Source organism: Halichoerus grypus, chromosome 7 (assembly GCF_964656455.1).
Source record: "Halichoerus grypus chromosome 7, mHalGry1.hap1.1, whole genome shotgun sequence".
Taxonomy (NCBI): Eukaryota; Metazoa; Chordata; class Mammalia; order Carnivora; family Phocidae; genus Halichoerus; species Halichoerus grypus.
Window position 1 is genome coordinate 93,077,051 of NC_135718.1, and position 18,419 is coordinate 93,095,469.

General features: G+C 36.2%; 1 protein-coding gene across 1 annotated transcript in view; it reads right to left on the minus strand.

Annotated features, from left to right (window-relative positions):
- Positions 1 to 18,419, minus strand: part of CATSPERE (catsper channel auxiliary subunit epsilon) — a 205,728-nt gene that overhangs the window by 82,590 nt on the left and 104,719 nt on the right. The window contains exon 9 of the mRNA XM_078076866.1: positions 10,934 to 11,040. Coding sequence (XP_077932992.1) covers positions 10,934 to 11,040 — 107 coding nt within the window. The remainder of the gene's footprint in view (positions 1 to 10,933; positions 11,041 to 18,419) is intronic.

Consider the following 18,419-nt stretch of genomic DNA (forward strand, 5'->3'; position numbering starts at 1 on the left):
AAATTAAAGAAGAATTAAAAAAATTCATGGAAACCAATGAAAATGAAAACACAACTATTCAAAATCTTTGGGATACAGCAAAGGCAGTCCTAAGAGGAAAGTATATAGCAATACAAGCCTTTCTCAAGAAACAAGAAAGGTCTCAAGTACACAACCTAACCCTACACCTAAAGGAGCTGGAGAAAGAACAGCAAATAAAGCCTAAACCCAGCAGGAGAAGAGAAATAATAAAGATCAGAGCAGAAATCAATGAAATAGAAACCAAAAGAACAGTAGAACAGATCAACGAAACTAGGAGCTGGTTCTTTGAAAGAATTAACAAGATTGATAAGCCCCTGGCCAGACTTATCAAAAAGAAAAGAGAAATGACCCAAATCAACAAAATCATGAATGAAAGAGGAGAAATCACAACCAACACCAAAGAAATACAAACAATTATAAGAACATATTATGAGCAACTCTATGCCAGCAAATTAGATAACCTGGAAGTAATGGATGCATTCCTAGAGATGTATCAACTACCAAAACTGAACCAGGAAGAAATAGAAAACCTGAACAGACCTATAACCACTAAGGAAATAGAAGCAGTCATCAAAAATCTCCCAAAACACAAAAGCCCAGGGCCAGATGGCTTCCCAGGGGAATTCTACCAAACATTTCAAGAAGAATTAATACCTATCCTTCTGAAACTGTTCCAAAAAATAGAAATGGAAGGAAAACTTCCAAACTCATTTTATGAGGCCAGCATTACCTTGATCCCAAAACCAGACAAAGACCCCATCAAAAAGGAGAATTACAGACCAATATCCCTGATGAACATGGATGCAAAAATTCTCACCAAAATACTAGCCAATAGGATCCAACAGTACATTAAAAGGATTATTCACCACGACCAAGTCGGATTTATCCCTGGGCTGCAAGGTTGGTTCAACATCCGCAAATCAATCAACGTGATACAATACATTAACAAAAGAAAGAACAAGAATCATATGATCCTCTCAATAGATGCAGAAAAAGCATTTGACAAAGTACAGCATCCTTTCTTGATCAAAACTCTTCAGAGTATAGGGATAGAGGGTACATACCTCAATATCATAAAAGCCATCTATGAAAAACCTACAGCGAATATCATTCTCAATGGGGAAAAACTGAGAGCTTTCCCCCTAAGGTCAGGAACGCGGCAGGGATGTCCACTATCGCCACTGCTATTCAACATAGTATTGGAAGTCCTAGCCACAGCAATCAGACAACAAAAAGAAATCAAAGGCATCCAAATTGGCAAAGAAGAAGTCAAACTCTCACTCTTTGCAGATGATATGATACTTTATGTGGAAAATCCCAAAGACTCCACCCCAAAACTGCTAGAACTCATACAGGAATTCAGTCAAGTGGCAGGATATAAAATCAATGCACAGAAGTCAGTGGCATTCCTATACACCAACAACAAGTCAGAAGAAAGAGAAATTAAGGAGTCGATCCCATTTACAATTGCACCCAAAACCATAAGATACCTAGAAATAAATCTAACCAAAGAGGCAAAGGATCTGTACTCAGAAAACTATAAAATACTCATGAAAGAAATTGAGGAAGACACAAAGAAATGGAAAAACGTTCCATGCTCATGGATTGGAAGAACAAATATTGTGAAGATGTCAATCCTACCTAGAGCAATCTACACATTCAATGCAATCCCCATCAAAATACCATCCACTTTCTTCAAAGAAATGGAACAAATAATCCTCAAATTTGTATGGAACCAGAAAAGACCCCGCATAGCCAGAGGAATGTTGAAAAAGAAAAGCAGAGCTGGCGGCATCACAATCCCGGACTTCCAGCTCTACTACAAAGCTGTCATCATCAAGACAGTATGGTACTGGCACAAAAACAGACACATAGATCAATGGAACAGAATAGAGAGCCCAGAAATGGACCCTCAACTCTATGGTCAACTAATCTTTGACAAAGCAGGAAAGAATGTCCAATGGCAAAAAGACAGTCTCTTCAACAAATGGTGTTGGGAAAATTGGACAGCCACATGCAGAAGAATGAAACTGGACCATTTCCTTACACCACACACAAAAATAGACTCCAAATGGTTGAAAGACCTCAATGTGAGACAGGAGTCCATCAAAATCCTAAAGGAGAACACAGGGAGCAACCTCTTCGACCTCAGCCGCAGCAACTTCTTCCTAGAAACATCACCAAAGGCAAGGGAAGCAAGGGCAAAAATGAACTATTGGGACTTCATCAAGATAAAAAGCTTTTGCAAAGCAAAGGAAACAGTCAACAAAACCAAAAGACAACTGACAGAATGGGAGAAGATATTTGCAAATGACATATCAGATAAAGGGCTAGTATCCAAAATCTATAAAGAACTCATCAAACTCAACACCAAAAGAACAAAGAATCCAATCAAGAAATGGGCAGAAGACATGAACAGACATTTTTCCAAAGAAGACATCCAAATGGCCAACAGACACATGAAAAAGTGTTCAATATCGCTCGGCATCAGGGAAATCCAAATCAAAACCTCAATGAGATACCACCTCACACCAGTCAGAATGGCTAAAATTAACAAGTCAGGAAATGACAGATGTTGGCGGGGATGCGGAGAAAGGGGAACCCTCCTACACTGTTGGTGGGAATGCAAGCTGGTGCAGCTACTCTGGAAAACAGTATGGAGGTTCCTCAAAAAGTTGAAAATAGAGCTACCATACGATCCAGCAATTGCACTACTGGGTATTTACCCCAAAGATACAAAAGTAGGGACCCGAAAGGCTACGTGCACCCCGATGTTTATAGCAGCAATGTCCACAATAGCCAAACTGTGGAAAGAGCCAAGATGTCCATCAACAGATGAATGGATAAAGAAGATGTGGTATATATATACAATGGAATATTATGCAGCCATCAAAAGGAATGAGATCTTGCCATTTGCAACGATGTGGATGGAACTGGAGGGTATTATGCTGAGCGAAATAAGTCAAACAGAGAAAGACATGTATCATATGACCTCACTGATATGAGGAATTCTTAATCTCAGGAAACAAACTGAGGGTTGCTGGAGTTGGGGGTGGGGTGGGAGGGATGGGGTGACTGGGTGATGGTCACTGGGGAGGGTATGTGTTCTGGTAAACGCTGTGAATTGTGCAAGACTGTTGAATCTCAGATCTGTACCTCTGAAACAAATAATGCGATATATGTTAAGAAAGAAAAAAAGAAGAAGAATGTAGCAGGAGGGGAAGAATGAAGGGGGGGAAATCGGAGGGGGAGAAGAACCATGAGAGACAATGGACTCTGAAAAACAAACTGAGGGTTCTAGAGGGGAGGGGGTTGGGAGGATGGGTTAGCCGGGTGATGGGTATTGAGGAGGGCACGTTCTGCATGGAGCACTGGGTGTTATGCACAAACAATGAATCATGGAACACTATATCTAAAACTAATGATGTAATGTATGGGGATTAACATAATAATAAAAAATTTAAATAAAAAAAAAATGATTGTCTAATTTGTTGGCATATAGTTGCTCATAATATGTTCTTATAATTGTTTTGTATTTTTTCAGTGCTGGTTGTGATCTCTCCTCTTTCATTCATTATTTTATTTATTTGGGTTCTTTCTCTTTTCTTTTTGATAAGTCTGGCCAGGGGTTTATCAATCTTATTCTGTCAAAGAACCAGCTCCTAGTTTCATTGATCTGTTCTACTGTTCTTTGGTTTCTATTTCATTGATTTCTGCTCTAATCTTTATTAATTCTCTTCTCCTGCTGGGTTTAGGCTTTATTTGCTGTTCTTTCTCTGGCTCCTTTAGGTGTAGGGTTAGGTTGTGTAGTTGAGAACTTTTTTGTTTCTTGAGAAAGGGTTGTACTGCTATACACTTCCCTCTTAGGACCGCCTTTACTGCATCCCAAAGATTTTGAACAGTTGTGCTCTCATTTTCATTTGTTTCCATGAATTTTTAAAAAATTCTTCTTTAATTTCCTGGTTGACCCATTCATTCTTTAGTAGGATGCTCTTTAGCTTTCATGGATTTGGGTTCTTTCCAACTTTCCTCTTGTGACTGAGTTCCAGTTTCAAAGCATTGTGGTCCAAAAATATGCCGGGAATGATCCCAATCTCTTGGTACCAGTTGAGACCTGATTTGTGACTCAGGTTGTGATCTATTCTGGAGAATGTTCCATGTGCACTTGAGAAGAATGTGTATTCTGTTGCTTTGGGATGGAATGTTCTGAATATATCTGTGAAGTCCATTTGGTCCAGTGTGTCTTTTAAAGTCTTTATTTCCTTGTTGATCTTTTGCTTAGATATGAATTTAGATAGATATGAATTTAGTGCCATTGTATTGCCTGTAAGGTGACTGTTACTGTATATTGTTTCTGTTCCTTTCTGGTCTATGTTGCTTTTAGGCTCTCTCTTTGCTTAGAGGACTCCTTTCAATATTTCTTGTAGGGCTGGTTTGGTGATCACAAATTCTTTTAGTTTCTGTTTGTCCTGGTTTTTTTTTTTTTTTAATCACTCCTTCTATTTTGGATGACATCCTAGCTGGATAAAGTAATCTTGGCTGCATATTTTTCTCGTTTAGTATCCTGAATATATCATGGCAGTCCTTTCTGGTGTGCCAGGTCTCTGTGGATAGGTCTGCTGCCAACCTAATGTTTCTACCCTTATAGATTACAGACCTCTTGTCCCGAGCTGCTTTCAGGATTTTCTCTTTGTCTCTGAGATTTGTAAGTTTCACTATTAGATGTTGGTGTTGACCTATTTTTATTGATTTTGAGGGGGGTTCTCTGTGCCTCCTGGGTTTTGATGCCCGTTTCCCTGTCCAGATTAGGGAAGTTCTCTGCTATAATTTGCTCCAAAATACCTTCTGCCCCCCTCTCTCTTTCTTCTTCTTCTGGGATCCCAATTATTCTAATATTGTTTCACTTTATGGGATCACATATCTCTCGAATTCTCCCCTTGTGATCCAATAGTTGTTTCTCTCTCTTTTTCTCAGCTTCTTTATTCTCCATCGTCTGGTCTTCTATATCACCAATTCTTTCTTCTGCTTCTTTTATCCTAGCAGTTAGAGCCTCCATTTTTTTTTTTTTGCATCTCATTAATAGCCTTTCTGATTTCAAGTTGGTTAGATTTTAGTTCTTTTATTTCTCCAGAAAGAGATTATCTAGTGTCTTCTGTGCTTTTTTTTCAAGCCCAGCTAGTATTTTATAATTGTTATTCTGAACTCTAGTTCTGACATCTTACTAATGTCCATATTGATTAGGTCCCTGGCAGTCAGTACTGCCTCTTGTTCTCTTTTTTTTTGTGAGTCTTTCCATCTTGTCATTCTGTCCAGAGAAGAATAGACAAATGGGAGAACAAAATACTAAAAGGGCAACAACGACCCCAGAATAATATAGACTAAACAAATCAGAAGAAACCTGAAACCAGGGAAAAAAAATATAATCAGACAGGTGAGCAGAATAGAGCAATATGCTGGATTCTGTGTGTAGTTTGGTCTGTTGTTTTAGAAAACTAGATCCCAAAATTGTAAAGAAAAAAAAAACTTGTATATGTACAAAAATAAAATTAAATGCAATGAAAGGATCGAATTCAACTGTAAAAATGGAAATTAAACAAGAAAAAACAAAAGAGAAAGAAACAACAACAACAACAACAACACAGACAGTGCTATAAACAGACAGGTGAATAGAACAGAGCAATCATTATGTCCTTAGTGTCTTTTGGTCAGTTTGTTAGAGGAAACCACATCTCAAAATTGTAAAGAAAGAAAAATTTATATATACAAAAATAAAATTAAATACATTGAGAGGATAGAATGTAACTATAAAGATGAAAATTAAAAAAGACTTTAACAAAACAAACCCTCCCCTCCAAAAAAAGGAAGAATTGAGAGAGAAAGAGAGAATATGATCAGGCAGATGAATAGAACAGAGCCATACAGAAGATTTTGGGTGTATTTTGGTCTGTTAAAAGAAACTGTATCCCAAAATTTTAATGAAAGAAAAACTTATATAAAAATAAGGTTAAATACAATGAAGGGATAGAATATGACTGTAAAATGAAAATTAAAAAAGATTTTAAGAAAGGAATTGATAAGATAAGAAGTTGGTTGAAAAAGGAAAGAAGAAAAATTTTAAGAAAGAAAAGTAAAGAAAATTTAAAAAATTAAAGTTGAAAGACTAAAGAATCATGGGAAAAAAAGCCATGAATTCTATGTGCTGTATTCTGCTAGCTCTGGAGGTTTGCAGTTCTCATTGGTTGGTAAACTTGGTCTAGGCTAGATAGTCTTGCTGATCTTCTGGGGGAGGGGCCTGTTGCATTCATTCTCAAAATGTCTTTGCCCCAGGCAGAATTGCACTGCCCTTGTCAGGTGCCAGGCTAAGTAATCTGCTCCTTTTTGCTCTATGTGGCTTTTTTTCCCCAAAGGCTTTCTGTGCAGCTTTAGAGGATGAGAATAAAAATGGTGGTCCTCAATCTCTGGCCCCAGAGCTAAAAGCTCAGTTAGGGTTAGGGTTAGGGTTAGGGTTAGGGTTAGGGTTAGGGTTAGGAAAGCAGTCAATCACTCCTGTCTCCCTACTCTCTGGCTGCACTCTGTGCTCACCCAGCATGTGACGGAGAGTTTCTATCTCAGGCACACAACCCAAACCCAGCAGACTCCTGCACTGCCTCTCCTGGGGAAGGAGGGGGTGTCTCTCCAGTTCTGCTGCTTATTGGGGCCCTGCTTAAAGAGCAGTGGCCCGACTGTGCCACGGAGCACAGTTACGGCAACCCCGAGCTGAGAGCTCACTCCTGTGCTTACTCTTTGCAGCCGGCCTCCCTGCTCTGATACCTGGGAGCTCTGTCACACTCAGGCACCCCCAGTCTTCCTGTGACCCTGAGGATCTTGAGACCACACTGCCCCAGTGAGGGTTTCACCCCCCGCTTAGCCACCTGAGCAAAGTCCCTCACTGGAGCAGACTTCTAAAAGTTCTGATTTTGTTCTCCCCGCTCTATCACTTGCAGGTAGCCGGTTGACGGAGGCTTCCTCCCCCCATGGTCTATTTTCCCATATATCACCTTGGATTCACTCCTCCACACCTCCTACCTTGCAGAAAGTGGTCGCTTTTCTATTCGTAGAGTTGCAAGCTATTCTTTTCTTCCATCTCCGGTTGAGTTTGCAGGTGTTCAGAATGGTTTGATAGCTATCTAGCTGAATTCCTGGGACAAGATGAAATTAAGGTCTCCTACTCCTCTGCCATCTTGGGCTCTTCTCCTATTATTATTATTTTTAAAGATTTTATTTTTAAGTAATCTCTACACCCAACATGGGGCCCAAACTCACAACCTTAAGATCAAGAGTTGCATGTTTTTCCAATTGAGCCAGCCAGGCACCTCTATTATTATTGTTTTTTAAGGCTAGGAGTAAGAACAGAGCTTAAGTCAGTAGTAAAATGTTCTTTATTTGCAGATGACATGATTATCTATGTAGAAAATCCCAAAGAACAAATTAAAAAAAAAAATCCTGGAACTAATAAGCAATTGTAGCAAGGTTGCAGGATACAAGGTTAATATACAAAAGTCAATTTTCATGCTTTATAAAACTAGCTTACCACTTATATGTATTGTTAAACAATATATTATTTAATTTTTCAAGTTTTGCACTTTATATAGATGGAATCATACTGTACTTTTCTTCCATGACGACTTGCCTTTTTCTTTCAATGTTGTTTGTGAAATTCATTCATGGTGATTTGGGTTGTTGTGTTTGATTCATTTTTACTGCTGTATAATGCATATATTCTATAGCATAATTATAGGATGCTTACCCATTTCACTATGAATGGAAATTAGAATTTCAATTTTTTTCTTGTTATTAGAAACAATTCTGCTACAAATACACACATCTCCTGGTGCACTTGTGCATGGATTTCTGTAGAATATATGCTGCTATTGAATTGCTGAACCATTGGTATGTGCATCTTTAGCTTTGTGTGATAATGTAAAATTATCTTACAAATTGGTTGTGCAGTGTAAGTGTTTCCATTGTTGCAATGTGCTATATGTATATGGCTAGCCCTAGATTTCAAAATATTTCAAAAATGCAGTAAAAATTAATGTAATTAAATTGTTATATTAGAAAATATTCACTTAATGCAAAAGAAAACAATAGAGAAACAGAGGAACAAAAAAGACATGAGAAATATAGAAAGTGAAAATAAAATGGCAGACATAAATCCAACTATATCAATAATAACTTTAAATGTGAGTGTACTAAACAGTCTAATCAAATGGCAGGGATTATCAGACTGATAACAAAATAAGTTCCAACTATATGTTGTCTATAGGAGATACATTTAAGATTCAAAAATACAGATATGTTGAGGGGCACCTGGGTGGCTCAGTCAGTTAAGCATCTGACTTCGGCTCAGGTCATGATCTCCGGGTCCTGGGATGGAGCCCCGCATCAGGCTCCCTGCCCAGCGGGGAGTCTGCTTCTCCCTCTCCCTCTGCCCCTCCTCCTGCTTGTGCACGCTCTCTCTCTATTTCTCAAATAAATAAATAAAATCTTAAAAAAATACAAGTATGTTGAAAGTAAAGGGTAAAAAAAAGATATTATGCAAAGGCAACCATAGAAAGCTGGAATGGCTATAGTAGTATCAGAGAAAATAAATTTAAAGCAAAAACAGTACAAAGATAAAGAACATTTTATAATATAAAGATAGTCTGTCATCCATCAGGAAAGTATAATAATTATAAACATATTCATCTGACAACAGAGACCCAAAATACATGAAGTAAAAACTGACAGAATGAAGGGGGAAATAGACAGTTCAACAATAATAATAGTTGGAGACTTTGATATACCATTTTCAATAATGGGATAGAACAACTAGCAAAAGACCAACAAAGAGATAGAACACTTAAACAACTCTCTATACCAACTAGACCTAACAGATATCTACAGGACACTCCACCCAACAACAGACTATACATTCTTCACAAGTGCACATGGAAAATTCCCCAGGACAGACTGTATGTTAGGCCATGAAACAAACTTCAATACATATAAGAGAATTGAAATCACACAAGATATTTTCTCTGACAACAAAGAAATGAAATTAGATACCATATGACTCACAATTTCAATCCTAGGTATACACCCAGGTGAAATAAAAACATTATGTCTACACAAAGACTTGTAAATAAATGTTCACAGCAGCACTACTCATAATAGTCTAAAAGTGCACAAAATCAAAATGTCCATCACCTGAAGAATGAATTTTTTTAGAAGTTGGCGTATCCATATAATGGAATATTATTTGGCAATTTTTATTCCTTTTTAGGAATGGAATACTGATACATACTACAACATGGATGAACCCTGAAAACATTATGCTAACTGAAAGAAGCCAGTTGCAAAAGACCATATATTGTATGATTCTCTTGATAGGAAATATCCAGAATAGGCAAATCCATAGAGAGAGAAAATAGATTAGTAGTACCAAGGGCTGGGAGGAGGAGAGAATAGGGTTTCTTTTTGAGTTGATAAAGATGTTCTAGAATTGAACAGTGGTGATAGTTCCACAACTCTGTAAATATACTAAAAGCCATTGAATTGTACACTTTAAAAGTGTACAATTACATCATGTGTACATTTTGTGTACATTTTGTGTACAATTGTACACAAAAAAGTGTACAAAAATACATCATGTGTATATGAAACTCCATAAAGTTAACACTAGAGAAGAAACAAATGGTACCTATAACCTTCCTACCTGCCTACTAAATCAGACAAGCCTTTAGATGGTTTTATAATGGCTATTTCTCCTACCTCCCTATCTCCCAAAGTTTTATAAAGTCAGCAAGAATTTTAGCCCCAGATTATTATGATTGTTTAAAACCATCTTCTCTTTCTGAATGTCATCCTTTACTTTACCCATGAATTCAACTTCTTTGCATCTCCTGAAATGTGTCTGCCTTCTCAGGTTTCTTCTTGAAAGCTCTTGTATATGTTGCCTCTCTGTTTGGAATGCTCCCCCAATTGGCTAACTTTTATATCTTTTCAATAATGCAGACGTCACCTCTTTAGAAAAGTCCTCCTTGATTCCCTTTCATCCAAACCTTAACTGGTGCACCCTCTATTCCATTTCACCTGGGTTCATCTCTATTTTTTACTTGTCTCCCCACCTCAGGTAAGGTCATTGAGGGCAGGAATTGTATCTTTTAGTTATAAGCACCTTGCCCTGTGCCTAGTTGTAATAGATTAAGAAAGCCTGTCTAAACCCCATAAGCACTTACTGAATTTAACAGTAACAGATTTTATCTTTCAGGTGGGATTTGTTGTGTGTATGTGTGTGGTTACCATTAATGGTGGTAATGATTGTGGCATCAGTTACACCACTGTGGTTCACTTTTCTGAACCGGCAGGAAGCATTTTGAGATATTGCCAGGATTTGCCCACATCCTGAATGAGGCTCTGGGACTGAAGTTTAGCTATTAATATCAGTTGTAAAATGATAATCCAGAAGTGTGACTGGCAGTTTCTAAGTTGGTAACTAGTTCTGATTGTTACAATTTTTTTGTGCATCATGAAAGAAGCTACTTGGAAATTACATATATTACATGAAATTCCACTAGGGTTTTTTAAAATTTCTTTTTTTTTATTATGCTTAGTTAGCCACTGTATAGTACATAATTAGTTTTTGATGTAGTGTTCAATGATTCATTAGTTAAGTATAACACCCAGTGCTCATCACAGTATGTGCCCTCCTCAATACCCATCACCCTGTTACCCCCTACCCCCAACCTCCTCTCCTCTGAAACCCCCAGATTGTTTCTCGGTGTCCATAGTCTCTCATGGTTCATTTCCCCCTCTTTACTTTAAATTTCTGATAGTTATTTTACTAAATTTTAAAAATAAAATTTATATGTGACATTTTAAAATTAAATACCCATTCTTCATTTTGTCATATGGAAGATAAATTCTTCTCCTCAGAGTTGTATATATGCCAGGCTTCTGTCCCAAAGTGGCCAACTGCTTGGTAAGTATTATGGAATTCTGTAAAAAAAAAATCCTCTTTTTACTTCTCATAGACAAAATTATTCTGAAATTAAATCATGATATATTGAATTTGTTATTTAGCTAAGGCATTATTTATATTTATACATATACCAGATTTTCAAGAGTCTGGTTTTTTCTACCATATAACTTCCTCCCCATTGAACTTTATGAATCACAAAGAAGTTGTAATACTATTTCCAACATGTTGAAAATACTATACATAGTTAGAGTCCTGAATGAATTGAGATTATGGGGACCTTTAAATAAATACCCTCATGTTTTAATTTCAATGAACTGTGTAATGGAATTTCTAAAACTAATCTCTTAGAATTATTTCTATATGAATCTGACTTCAAAACAACATATTCTTAAAAAAAAAAAGATTTTATTTGAGAGAGAGAATACAAGCAGGGTGAGGGGCAGAGGGAGAGGGAGAAGCAGACTCCCTGCTGAGTGCAGAGCCCTACTTGGACCCTACTCGGACCCCACGCAGGGATCCATGTGGGGCTCCATCCCAGGACTCTGAGATCATGACCTGAAGTAAGACACTTACCCGACAGCCACCCAGCCACCCCCAACATAATCTTTCAAGGAAGGTTTCAAATGACATCTGGAGGCTTTAACAAAAATTCTCTTAGTAATCTGACATGCTTCCTCTTTAAGGAATTTTTATCTTTAAAATCTTTAAGATTTAAGGAGTAGTTGAATTGACTGGAATTTTTCCCGATAGGTATTTTTGGAATAGGGGCAATGGTTTCATTATAGGGAATCCCTAGAATAAAAAATCAGATAATGAGGGTCACCCTAAAATTCCACAGCTTCTGGGGCACCCGGCAGGCTCAGTTGGTTAAGCCTCCGACTCTTGGTTTTGGCTCAGGTCCTGATCTCAGGGTCGTGAGATCCAGCCTGCTTCCGGCTCCATGCTCAGTGTAGAGTGTGCTGGAGATTCTCTCTCTCCTTCTGCCTCTGTCCCTCCCCCTGCTCACACACACTCTCTCTCTCAAAATACATAAATAAATACATAAATAAATAAATATACATAAATAAAAAATACATAAATCTTTAATAAAAAATAAATAAAATAAAATTCCATGTCTTCCTTCTGCCCTAATCCTCCAATAATGCCCCAGTTAATTTCCTAGAAATGTCAACCATCAACAAAGGAGCCTTTGGGATTGCTATGATGAGTGTCAGTTAGAGTGTATTCATTGGGACTATGGGGTTATCTAATAGGATTTAACCTAATTTTGAGAGTGAATGTGGTCAGGTAAGGCCTCCTTGGAGAATACACATTTATTGATTTTGATAGAGAAGTATAGATTTGCCTGGTATATAATAAATAATGGATATTTTAAATTTTACTTCTGAAAATCTTATTCACTATTCAGAATTTTATTTTATTTTTTTCACTATTCAGAATTTTAAATACAACTAACTGTCTTTCATATAACTGCAAAGGAAAGGAATAAATGTAGCATAGACTAAGACAGGAATAAAACATAGTAAGTGCCATATACCAAAAATATAATAGAAAAAAGGATAGTTTAAGGAAAAGTTAAGACAATCATTCGAACAAGCTTATTAAAAGCATGGTTTTCCATCAAGAGGATAATTCATTGTCATTAAAGATAATTTTATAAATATGGCAAAAATTAACACATAGAAATTATAAAAATAAAAAACACATTTAGTATATTTCTTAGAATTTACCAAATGTAGGCTACTGTTATGCATCCATGTTTTATAACTAGAAGTCTATAGAAACATCATTTTTTAATGATAGTATAACAGTCCATTGAGTGAATTATCATCATTGATTTAACACTCCCCTAGTGGACATTGAGGTAATTTTTATTTTTTCACTATTATAAATATTATTGCCATGGATATCATCAGAGGTACAGTCTTTTCCACACTAAAGACTATTTCTTTAATTAGATTCTTGGAAATGTGATTACTGGGTCAAAAGCTATGAACACTTTAAAAACTCTTGATACGTACTATTGAAATAATTTCTAAAAGGACTGTGTGAGTTTATTTTATTATTAGTAATTTATGACAGAACAAATTCCATGATGCTGATGTCAAACTCCATATTATTATTTTAAAAAGTATTTTTCTAGTTATAACATCAATATATGGTTATAGAAAATTAATATACTTCGTGTTTATCTGATATGTTTTTTCAGCAGCATTTGATACATTGGACTAATCTCCCCTTTTGAAACACTCTCTTACTTGGCTTCCATGTTACCATTTGCTCCTTGCTCTATTAGAGATCCCCAGGCTTGGTCCCAGATTTTCTTCCTCCCAGTACCCTTCTCATAGTACATTCTCTTCCTAGGTAATCTCACTCAATCACATGGCTTCAAGTATCATTCCATTCCTATAAAACTGATCAAATTATATGGCCCAGATCCCAAATTTTATATCTAGCTCCAGATCTATGTACCTAACTAGATTTTTAATGATTTGCTTGTCTTACAAACACTTCAAACCAATATGTCCAAAACTGCACTGCTGCCTTAAGGCTCTGCCTCCTAAATCTGCATTAATATATTTTTTAAAAGATTTTATTTATTTATTAGAGAGAGAGAGAGAGAGAGAAAGCACAAGCAGGGGGAGTGGCAGGCAGAGGGAGAAGCAGCCTCCTCGCTGAGCAAGGAGCCTGATGTGGGACTTGATCCCAGGACGCTGGGATCATTACCTGAGCCGAAGGCAGACGCTTAACCGACTGAGCCACCCAGGCATCCCTCTGCATTAATATTTGTTGAATGAATAAAGAAGAAAAAAATGTCATCACCCAGAAGAGAGTATAGTTCTTTCACAATACAGCTGTGAGAGGAACATTCCAGACAGAACGAACAACAGTTACAAAGGCTCTGAGGGAGGAGAGGAATTATTATGGTTGAGGAATTGAAAGGAAGATAATGGCTAAAATGTAGTAAGAGAGAAATAGTACAGGAAAAGGTTAGATAAAAGACAGGCAGGAACCACATCATGCTAAGCATTGTCGGTCCTGGAAAATAGTTTGGATTTTATTCTTAGTACAATCGGCAAATGTTAAAGGCATTTAAAAATAGAATTATAACTATTTTTTTTGAAATAGTTTGACTCACAAGAAGTGAGTCAGCTTTCCCCAATGACAATAGCTTATATAATCTTAGTGCATGTCAAAACCCAGGAAATTGATGATATAACACTGTTAACTCAGGTATGAACCTTATTAAAATTTCATCATTCTTTTTTACAAAGTGCTTCTTTTTTTGTGTATAGTTCTGTGAAATTTTATCATATGTCTAGATTTATGTAACCATCACCACAATATAGAACTGTTATAGAATACAGATTATGGAACTGTTCCATCACAAATAACAAACTCCTTCATGTTAACCCTTAAGAGTCACAACTGCCTGCTAACTCTAACTTCTGGCAATCACTTATCTGTTTTCAATTAGTACAGTTTTGTCACCTCTAAAATCTTCTATAAATGGAATCATACATTATGCAACACTTAAAATTGACTTTTTAACTCCGCATCTATCCAAGTTGTTGCATGTATCAATAGTGCATTATTTAAACATAAAAGGTAAAACTATAAAATCTCTAGAAGAAAACAGACAAATCTTCATGACATTGAATCTAACATTGATTTTTTGGATATGACTCCAAAGGCATAGGCAACTAAAGGAAAAATAGACAAATTGGACCTCATCAAAATTTAAAACTTTTGGGTACCAAAAGACACTCTCAAAAGAGTAAAATGGCAACTCACAGAATGGAAGAAAATATTTGCAAATCACATATAATACAACAGGTTAATATACAGAATATATAATGAACTTCTAAAACTCAACAACAGGGAGCCTGGGTGGCTCAGATGGTTAAGCCTCTGCCTTCAGCTCAGGTCATGATCCCAGGGTCTTGGGATCGAGCCCCGCATCAGGCTCCCTGCTCAGTGGGGAGTCTGCTTCTCCCTCTCCCTCTGCACCTCCCCCTGCTCATGTTCTCTCTCTCTCTGTATCTCTGTGTCTCAAATGAATAAATTAAAAAAAAATCTTTAAAAAAAAATAAAACTCAACAACAACAACAAAACCCAATTAAAAAATAGACAAAGGACTTGAATAGCATTTATCCAGAGAAGATTATACAAATAGCCAATAAGCACATGAAAGGATACTCAACATTACTAATCATTAAGGAAAATGCAAATCAAAACCATGGTGAGATACAACTTCATATCCATTAGGATGACTATTATTAAAAATAAAGGTTTTCCCAAACTATGAAAAGAGCCTAGATGTCCATCGATAGAGGAATGGATAAAGAAGATGTGGTGTATATACATATATACAATGGAATATTATGCAGCCATTAAAAAAATGAAATCTTGCCATTTGCAACGATGTAGAGGGTATTATGCTAAGCAAAATAAGTCAATCAGAGAAAGACAATTATCATATGATCTCACTGATATATGGAATTTGGGAAATAAGGCAGAGGATCATAGGGGAGGAGAGGAAAAAATGAAACAAGATGAAACCAGAGAGGGAGACAAACCATAAGAGACTCTTAATCATAAGACACAAACTGAGGGCTGCTGGAGAGGAGAGGGGTGGGAGGGATGGGGTGGCTGGGCGATGGACATTGGGGAGGGTATGTGCTATGCTGAGCATTGTGAATTGTGTAAGACTGACGAATCCCAGACCTGTACCCCCGAAATAAATAATACATTATATGCTAATTAAAAAAAGAAATAAAATATGACATTTGAGTAAAAAAAAAAATAAAGGTTTTACTGATAAATTTTGCTAAGAATTTAATGAAGAATTAATGCTTATCCTTCTCAAACTCTTCCAAAAAATCAAAGAAAAGGGAATGCTCCCAAACTCATTTTACAAGTCCAGCATTACCTTGATACCAAAACCAGAAAAGGACACTACTAGAAGACAAATTACAGTCCAATATTACTGATGAATATAGATGCAAAATTCTCAACTACATACTAACCAACCAAATTCAATAGCACACACATGATGATCAAGTGGGATTTTTCCCTGGGATGCAAGGATGGTTCAACATATACAAATCAACAAATAAGTTACATCACATGAATAGAATGAAAGACAAAAATCATATGATTATCTCAGTAGACTCAGGAAAAACATTTGACAAAGTTCTACATCTGTTTATGATAAAAACTCCTTTATAAATTATGTGTAGAAGAAACATACCTCAACATAACAAAGGCAATATCTGACAAAAATCACAGCTAACATCATACTCAATGGTGAATGGTTGAAAACTTTTTCTCTAATATCAGGAACAAGACAAGCGTTCCCACCTTTAACTCTTATTCAACACAGTACTGGAAGTCCTAACCAGAGAAACCAAGCAAGAAAAAGAAAGGCATCAGAATAGGAAAAGAGAAAGTAAAATTGTCTCTGTTTGCTAATGATATGACCTTGTATATAGAAAATCCTAAAATTCCACCAAAAAAACCCCCAAATAACAAAACAAAACCCTGTTAGATCTAATCCGAAAGTTATTAAAGTTGCAGGATACAAATTAACATACAAAAATCAGTCATATTTCTATATACTAACAATAAATTACCTGAAAAAGAAATAAAGAAAATGCTCTCATTTACAATAGCATCAAAACAATAAAATACTTAGGAATAAAATTAACCAAGAAGGTGAAGGATCTGTACTCTGAAAACTATAAGACATTGATGAAAGAAATTGAAGAAGACACAAATAAATGGAAAGGTATTTCTGTGTTCATTACTGAAAGCCATCTATAGATTCAATATAATCCCTATTAAGAGTTTAATGGCATTTTTTTGCTAAGGTAGAAAAAAGAATCCTAAAATTTATATGGAACCAAAAAAGATTCCGAATAGCCAAGGCAATCCTGAGAAAGAAGAATAAAGCAGGAGGTATCACACTTCCTGATTTCAAGCTATGTTATAAGGCTATGGTAATCAAAACAGGATGGTCCTGGCATTAAAAACAGACAAATAGATCATTGGAACAGAATTGGAAGTTCAGAAATAAACTGAAGCATATGCAGTAAACTACTACTTGACAAGGAGCCAAGAACACTAGATGGAGAAGAGTCTCTTCAACAAATGGTGCTGAGGAAAATTGGATATTCATGAGTAAAAGATTGACACTAGACACCATCTTACACTACTCACAAAAATTAACTCAAGATTGATTAAAATCTTAAATGTAAGACCCGAAACTATAAAACTCCTAGAAGAAAACATAGGAAAAAAGCTCTTTGACATGGGTCTTGGCATTGATTTTTTTGTGGTATGACACAACACAAGAAACAAAAGCAAAATTAAACAAGTGGGGCAATGTCAAATTTAAAAAGTTTCTGCACAGAAAAAGAAACAACAAAGTGAAAATATAACCTATGGAATGGGAAAAATATTTGCAAAGCTTTATCTCATAAGGGATTAATATTCAAAATGTTTAAAGAACTCATATAACTCAATAGCTACAAGGCAATTAATCTGATTGAAAAATGGTCAAAAACCTGAACAAGCATTTTTCCAAAGAAGACATAAAAATGGGCAATGGGTACTTGAAAAGATGCTCAACATCACCAGTTATTAGGAAAATGCAAATCAAACCCACAATGAGATGATACCTCATGTCTGTTAGCATAGCCTTAATAAAAAAAAAACACACACAAGATAACAAATGCTGGCCTGGATATGGAAGAAAGGGAACCCTTGCACATTGGTGCAACTGGTACAGCCACTATGGAAAACAGTATGGAGGATTGTAAAACAAACTAACAAACAAAAATAGAATGACCACAGGATCTAGCAATCTCACCTCTGGGAATATATTCAAAGGAAATGAAAACACTAACCCAAAAGCTATCTGCACCTCCATATTCATAGAAGCATTATTTATAATAGCCAACACATGGAAACAACCTGTGTCCAGTGATGAATGAACAGATAAAGAAATTGTGATATAGTATATATACACAGTGGAATATTATTCAGCCATAAAATAAACCCCAAGGAAATCCTGCCATTTGTGACAACATGAGGGCATTATGCTAAGTGAAAGAAGTCAGAGAAAGACAAATACTGGATGATCTCACTTATATGTGGAGTCTTTTTAAAAAGCCAAACTTATGGAAAAAGAGATCAGATTTATGATCACCAGAGGCAGGCATGTGGGGAAGGAAAATTGGAGAAAGTGATGAAAGGTACAAACTTCATTTATAAGATAAATAAGTACTAGGGATGTGATATACAGCATTGTGACTACCACTAACACTGCTGTATGGTATACGGGAAAGTTGTTAAGAGAGTAAATCCTAAAAATTCTCATCTTAAGAAGAAA